This window comes from Fragaria vesca, linkage group LG7 (genome assembly GCF_000184155.1).
Source record: "Fragaria vesca subsp. vesca linkage group LG7, FraVesHawaii_1.0, whole genome shotgun sequence".
Taxonomy (NCBI): Eukaryota; Viridiplantae; Streptophyta; class Magnoliopsida; order Rosales; family Rosaceae; genus Fragaria; species Fragaria vesca.
Genome location: NC_020497.1, coordinates 6,993,561 through 7,001,370, shown reverse-complemented (window position 1 = coordinate 7,001,370; position 7,810 = coordinate 6,993,561). Strand labels below are relative to the sequence as shown.

Below are 7,810 nucleotides of genomic sequence, written 5' to 3'. Positions count from 1 at the left end.
GGGCGATCTTATTAAGGATTCTAAAAAGTGAACTCAGAATATTCGATTGATTACAAGTGAACAAGTTAATAGCTGGATAGCTAGTCTTTCAGAAATAAATCCCAGGCTGCTGCAAGCTGTGAAAGGAAATAATTTTTGAGACGGCGGTAATTTTCACGTTGTTTTCTTGTTTAGCTAAGCTATCTATTCTCGCTAATTTGAAAATGTCTTACACTAGAGTGCGAAATCTGTCTAGCTTTTGATGTGTGGCCGTGTGGGTACTAGTTCACTGAATCACTACATGTTTTGGAATTGTGATAGGGGCCAGACAAAAGATCATTTATTCATAACCATTTTGGTTAGAACCAACTCTAGAGTTCAAATCTTTAAGTAACGTTACTTACTTTGGACAAATATTAATATTATATTTGTCCAAAGTTCTGGAGCTGAATGTTGTTAGTGATGGAGTGGAGTACATGAGTACTCCCATGGCCTTGGACTGATCGATGCCGATCTCATTGCTTATTTAGAGTTTGAAGATTATCTCATTTACCGAAGCAATGCAATGAAATTAAGCACGTGTTTATCACCAAAACATCAACATACACTCGAAACTTTCATGGAAGCTCACAAAGTTCAATTACTTAGACCTCAAGAAAATTAACACATCAACCACAACATATATATTGTAAACACTAACTATAGTGAGGACTGAGGATTCAACTCTGATAGAGAACAGCGTTATAACACAGGAACCATATGCCACATCGATCAAATATATAAATTATTCTTGCAAAATAGGCTACTTGAATTTTAAACTATTTCACATATTCATGTATGTGTGTGTATATAATGTATATAGTATTACATACATTATACTTAGGTTAACCAATATTTATTGATATTCTAAAGAAAATTGTGGCTCATCAAAAAGATTATAATATACAGACCACAAATCAAAATGAAATACATACTTCAAATTCTCAAATGCTCTTTCATGTCTCATGTAATATTCTCATATAAATGACGTCCCACGCGGCGGGATTGATCTATATATACAAGGACAGTCATATTCACTTAGTTAGTGACTGACTAAGAAATTTATGATCAGTTACTATTAAATTTAAATCCAAAGGTAAGGAGAATTATTTTTAAATAAAGTTGTTTTGTTTACAACCTTGAGATGTAAATCTAATGATGACTAACCATGAATCTGACTGACCACGTAAACACTACTTTATACAAGGATATTATACCATGACACTAGCTGACAGATTTGAAGTGGCCTTGACCATTACCAACAAATTACATATAAGGGAAACATATATATCACCTGCGAGACACCAAAGGTCTAACAAATTACATGATCACCAAAAATTAAAACATAAATTAATGTATAATTAGCAATATGTATGTCCATATATAATCTGTTATCTGTCCTCGATCACGTACTGTTCGACTACCTCAAGGTTATTGGCAAAAGTGGGTAAGTCCTCCTTGCACTATTTTGTCCCATTCCCAGTAGCTGAGGAAGGAATTCAGCCCTCAACATTACCTGTTTAAGGAGTAAGCCCAAAAGTAGCAGCACTTGACCAACCAGCAAAAGGTAGACTAGAATCGACTGCCAGAAGTAGTAATGTGAAACCAAAAGCGAGACGAGTGAAGCAACTGATAAGAAACCAAACAGCATCATCCCCATGCAACACCATCTACGAGCATAATCATATCTAAGAATAAAATGCCTAAATAGTACAGAGAAGGCAAATGCCAAAGAATACGCGAGTAAGTTTGAGAGGACAACAGTGATGATGATAGGGTGTGTTTGGAACAGATTTTCTGATGGAAATCTGATCTGCGAAAAGGTCAGGAGTACGGAAATAGTGAAAGCAACTGCGTCGTGATAACGATCAATTTTCGAATCAGCAGTCGGAGCAGATATGAACTGGAAATTGTTGATAACGTAGTACTCAACGTGATTGAAATTAGGGTTAGCCATCCAAATATGAAAATGACAAATTGTCATTAGCCTATTTTGGGTAGGATCGCTCGGACGCAGCAAAAATATTACAAGAAGAACTAGCTAGAAGAAACTGCTAGCTGCAGTAAGTTTGTGTCTTTGTGGACTTGATTGCATAGGTAGGGCAGTCAATTTATAACGAACCCATTTCTCAATACCAGTTCTTTAATATTCTCCTTCTGGTAAACATGCATAGGACAAAAAAAACAATGCATAGGACAATTTGATCTGATGACATCCTATTTCTTTTTATTGTATACACTACACGTCACACGATAATACGAGGAAAAACAAAATAGTTTACCCAAATATATAAATAACTAATCTTACTTTTCAGAACAAAAAAAAAGGAATAACTTATCTTAATTAAAGGGATAGATCAATATTTGGTCATTGCATGGTGCGCCCCTCGACCGACACTTACCTAGTTTTTAAAATTTGTTAACTTTGCTTTTTTGTGGAATTAGCATTAGTTTAGTGATGAATACTGTTAACATGATGAACTGCGCATAGAGCACTCGTGGACTTTCTCACAACTGGTTTTTCTATAGTTGGTTGCTAGCTATATGGTGGCTAAATTAACATTTTAGACTTCTCACTATACAAATATATAGCTAGTGAGACTTGCCTATAGTATCTCATGCCTACCATGCCACTTCCTTAGACAACTACCACCTTATCACCTTATCAGTTCAGTGTACGTAAGTGGCGCAAAACCCTTCACTAACTCCAGCTAATTCAATTGCCGGAAAAAAAATAGTAGTTCTCGGTCTTGTTGAAGTGGATATTCTTTGTAAACCCACACGATCGAGGGTTAAAAAGCTTAGAATGAAAAAAAAATCTAAGAAACAGAAGTCGCAGCTAGCCTCAACATGTCCATCTAGCTATTGAGAACACTTCATTCTGTCCAAAGAAAAGCTGAATTGATCAAAATTAAAAGCAGCTATCGCGGGCATGAGCAACTTCTTAATCCAAGTAGTCGAGGTTGGAACGCCGTGCCTTAAATTCGTAATCGCGTCTGTTATAAAGTTAGATTCACGAGAAACATGTTTGAAAGTTATCTTTTCAAAATTGAACGTCAAATAATTCTTTGAATTCTTTAATTGAAATTTATTTAGTCCTTGTGGTTTGAAGTCGACATCTATTTAGTCATTCTGGTTTTATTTTAATCTAAGTAGTCCTTAAGTCATAATTTTTTATCCAAATAGTTCTTATGGTTTTATTTTAATCTGAATAGTCCTTAAAGTCATGATTTTTTATCCAAATAGTCATTCCGACAATTTTCTCAGTTAAAGGTCATAAGAACTATTTGGATGAAAAATCATGACTTTAAGGACTATTCAGATTAAAATAAAACCATAAGGACTATTTAGATGAAAAATTGTGACTTTAAAGACTATTTAGATTAAAATAAACCACAAGGACTAAACAAATTTCAATTTTTTTTTTCTTTCTTGTTTTTGTGACAAGTTTTTTTTTGGCCGAAAGATGAGTGAAAGTTTTTGTTTTTGTTGTAGCGCGCCGAAAGATGAGTGAAAGAGAGAAGAGACCTCCCTTCCCACCAAACTAGTTGATCTAATGACGTATCGTGATTAGCCAATGCATTAGCCACTTTATTCCCTTCATGATAAATATGAGAAAATCGGAAGGTCATGTTTGATATGCAACTCAAACAATTAAGCCAACAAACACAAAGTTGCCAAGAAACAAGTAAAGGAGAACGTTGATAGTCTAGCATAAGTGATGAGTATACCTCTAACTAAATGTGCTTCCGATCATGAACATAGGCGAGTTCAATAGTTGTTAAAACTGCCATAACATCCATATACAAAACTAAGAATTTCAATGTTAGAAGAAAAGCACCAATTAAGAACATGACCTTTAAAGTCACGAGAACAACACCAAACCCTCCAACACCTTTCACATGCTTCCAAGCATGATCTGAGTTAATCTTCACACACCCAATTACCAGAGGATGCCGAACAACCTCAATCACTCTCAGGGATCTTCGCAATCGACACTAGGCTCCAATCCTCTTTAAAATTTTAAGATCTTGAACTGAATTATGCATTGGACCCGTTACAAGCCGATTAGCCGTTCTAATATGACCCAAAATGAGATGACAAATCAAAGCAATTGAAAAAGACTTGTCGTCAAATCTGATCTTGTTTCTAGCATGCCATACTAACCATAATATTGATGTGAAGCTGATCAACCAAAGCTCTCTAAGCTGTGAGCTATGTCCCATACCCAAGCCCTTATGGTAAATTTCCGTAGGTGTATGAGGAATAGCACTCAAATCAAAAAGAGATAAGAAATAAGACCAAAAAGCAGCTATGAAAGGGCAAAGCAAGAAAAGGTGTGTAAGGACTCAATGCAACCACCACAAAGCTCACATCTTCACACCTAATAAGCCACTCCCCATCTTTGTAGAAGTTCATCACAAATAATTCTCCCTTTCAAAATCTACAGGAGCATAACAAGATTTCCACCCTCATCAACGGGAGCATAACAAGATTTCTATGCTACTAAAGGAATCTCACGTTTATCAATTGAATCTAACCAAAGAAATTTACGACATCATACGTCAATATCACGTAGCAAAGAGACCAACCACTCAGACACTTGGAATGTATATATAAACATACCGTAAATCACCGATTTGATTAGTTGAAGTCTTCCAACTGTAGACAAAACAAAGGAGATCGACATCACACGTCATTGATGAGGGTCCAATAGACTATTCTTTTGTTTTGTTTTATTTTTTAAAATTTGGTTTAGTTGGTTTAGTCGTCCCTCCTCGGGTTGAGTTGTCTCCTCTTTAAGCGAGGGTTAGGATTTTGGTAGGTTTGCATGTGTTGATGGTCGTGTCGTTGGGTAAGCCATGGTTATGACATCGTTTTCAGAGACTATTTTAACGTTGATTATCTCATGTTGTCAATGTAATGAGAAGGTTTCCTATATATATATACTCACAATTTTGGTGTATAGCTAGTATTTGAAAATGTTATTTCTTCTTGAGGTTGATTGATAGTAAGGATGTATCGAGATTTTTAGAATATGTTAGGTTACGGTTAAACCTCTATCACTTCTTGTTCACTGTAATCAACGATATTGAGAAAGATCAGTGGAGAATTTATGTACACCACTAATATCTCCCATAGTATGTTTAGTTTTTATATAAAGATCTTACCATTCTTGAAAAAGAAAAAAAAAAAAAAAAAACATTATGGACATTCTATAGTACGTACTTCATAAGTTTGCATGATATAGTAGCTAGCATTGACTGCTATTACACTTACTGATTAGTCATTGAAGTTCTGAATGTATTACTTATGCAATCTTACTACATATAATGTCAATAATTTAGATTATTAATTCCTTTTTAACTTCTGCAAATTATGTAAACCTCATCAATTTATACCCTCTTCTCTCTTGCCTAATGATATGAACTTATACCTCTTCGCACATACAACATAGAATGCCAAGTTGAGTGCAGTCAAACCAGCTGATAGGAAGAAAAACCTGTCCAAATGACCATCATTCAGATTCGGAGGAACCCATCCGGGCTCCCCTTTCCTTGTTGTGATCTTCATCACCACTGTTAAGATCATGCTCGCGACGTAACTACCGATTGCTGACGAAAACATGGACAGCGCCATCCCCAAGCTCTTCAATCCATCTGGAGTCTGTGATGTAAAAAACTCCATTTTTGCAATATACACAAATGCTTCAGAGACTCCGACAAGCACATACTGTGGAGTCTGCCAGAAAATGCTCAATGAACTAGTCTCTTCAGTGATGCTAGCATGTTTAAGCCTCAGCCTCTCAACAAAGCCAGCAATCACCAATGCTAAAACCGCAATTGCCAGGCCGATACCAATTCTTTGCAGCTCACTTGGAGGCTTTGGTTCTCTTTTTGTTATCTTAATGCAAAGAGGAACAACGAGTTTGTCATATAATACGATGAAGAGGGTGGTGCTCACAATGTCAAAAGCAGTCATGCTGGCTGGAGGGATATGAAATGTTTTTGAGACCCTCCGGTTCATTGCAGCTCCTTGCTCAACAAAAAGAGACAGCATTTGAATGAACACCACAGAAGAGAAGATGGTGCACAGCCATATAGGCAATATCCTTAGTACGCATTTCACTTCTTCAACCTGTGTGACAGTGCAAAGATACCATGGATTTGGAGTTTGGCCTTCGCTTGACATCCTTGTAATATCATCCTGCTGGGTAATATGGGCAGCTCGATCTAGAAACCTATGTGTCAAAATATGAAGTTAGCTCAATATATAGCTTAAGGTTTTGAGATAACTGGTTGTTTAGGCATAGTTTTTAACAGTCTAAATTCTCACATCGCTGATTGGCTACCTTTATAGTAGGACTATAGTTATGAAAAATTGGTCTGTCCACCCATTACGAATTGGTTTTGGTGTTGGATTCTCAACATATGCCTTTAAATATTTGTTTAAGTCGAATTGAAAGTTTACTTACTTGAGGCCATTTGAATGAGGTATCCTTCTGGTACCATTCATCTGATCACCCTCCCTTCCACTAGTCTCATAAAGTCCCTCTCCATCTGAGGGCAGATCATAATTTGTTTTCCTCATCGAAGCTACAATCACTTGGGAGAATCTAGATATTGGATTTCCAGTAGCCTTGAAATGTCTGTACCGAAAGCTCCCACTCAAAAACAATACAAATGCTGCTATACTAGAGGCAGTACATGTCCAAAAGGCCATTACCCAATGCCCCAGGCTCTCTATGTATACTAATACCGTCTCTCCAAATAAGCATCCGATATTTAATGCCACATAAAAATAGCTGTAGAATGAAGTCTTGGATTTCTTCTCTTCTAGATCCTCCTCATCAAATTGGTCTGCACCGAAGGTAGCCAATGCTGGTTCGGGAGCTCCATTTCCTAGTGCAATAAGGTAAATTGATATGTAGAATATTGCTACCTCAATTGGTCTATGAGGTTCACATAACTGGCCAATTTTTCCACAATCAGGAGGTTTTAGCATAAATAGGTATGTAGAGATGGATAGTGCCATCAACCCCTGCAAAAACAAGAAGATAGCTAGTATGCAATAATGCAAATGTAACAGACATAGTATGAGCTTAGGTTCGAAATTAAAGTAAATTCAACTTACGAAGATGTGGACGATCTGAAATGTGACACAAGTGAGGTATCTGCCCAAATATGAGTCACTGAGAAAAGCACCCATTAAAGAAAAGAAGTCGAGAGTTCCCATCCATCTGCTGAATGTGTTTGCAGCCTCAGCATTGCTCTGCCTCAGTACTGATTTTGCAAAAAGAACCATATTTACTTCAACTCCAGAAAATGCTAGTGTGATTAGTCCTTGGTTAGCTGTTGCGGTTAAAAACAAAAACAATTAATCAGTTTATAAAGAAATGGATATGGAATCATTATCTCTGAACACCCAACAATAGTACTATAGTTGCATGTTTTAACTTGTTTGAGCACTTTCAGTAGTTCATCAGCCTCTATTTCATGGTTGTAAATGTCATGTTACAAGATACCAAATCACAATATATATATACATATATATACAGGCCGGATGTGAAGCAGACCGTCCGCACTCGGCTTAAAGTGCGGACGTCCGTCCGTTCTCCTCCCTTCGGCGCTGGCGACGGCGCGCCTCCATCCCAGAAGACTCCAGCAGCGTCCCCGACCACTTTCCCTCCCCGGCGAGTCCATTCTTTTCTAGTTTTCCGGCGAGATCACCCAAAAACTTCAAACAAAGTCGACCTCGCCGGAAACTGGAAAAAAACGGACTCGCCGGGGAG

The 7,810-nt window shown here is 37.1% G+C and overlaps 1 protein-coding gene across 1 annotated transcript in view; it reads right to left on the bottom strand.

Moving 5' to 3' along the window:
• Positions 1-5,409: 5,409 nt before the first annotated feature.
• LOC101300679 (nitrate transporter 1.5-like) overlaps positions 5,410-7,810 on the bottom strand; it is a 3,856-nt gene continuing 1,455 nt past the window's right edge. Inside the window, exons 3-5 of the mRNA XM_004308409.1 lie at positions 7,153-7,370; positions 6,494-7,059; positions 5,410-6,202 (exon numbers count right to left, since the gene is read on the bottom strand). Coding sequence (XP_004308457.1) covers positions 5,410-6,202; positions 6,494-7,059; positions 7,153-7,370 — 1,577 coding nt within the window. The remainder of the gene's footprint in view (positions 6,203-6,493; positions 7,060-7,152; positions 7,371-7,810) is intronic.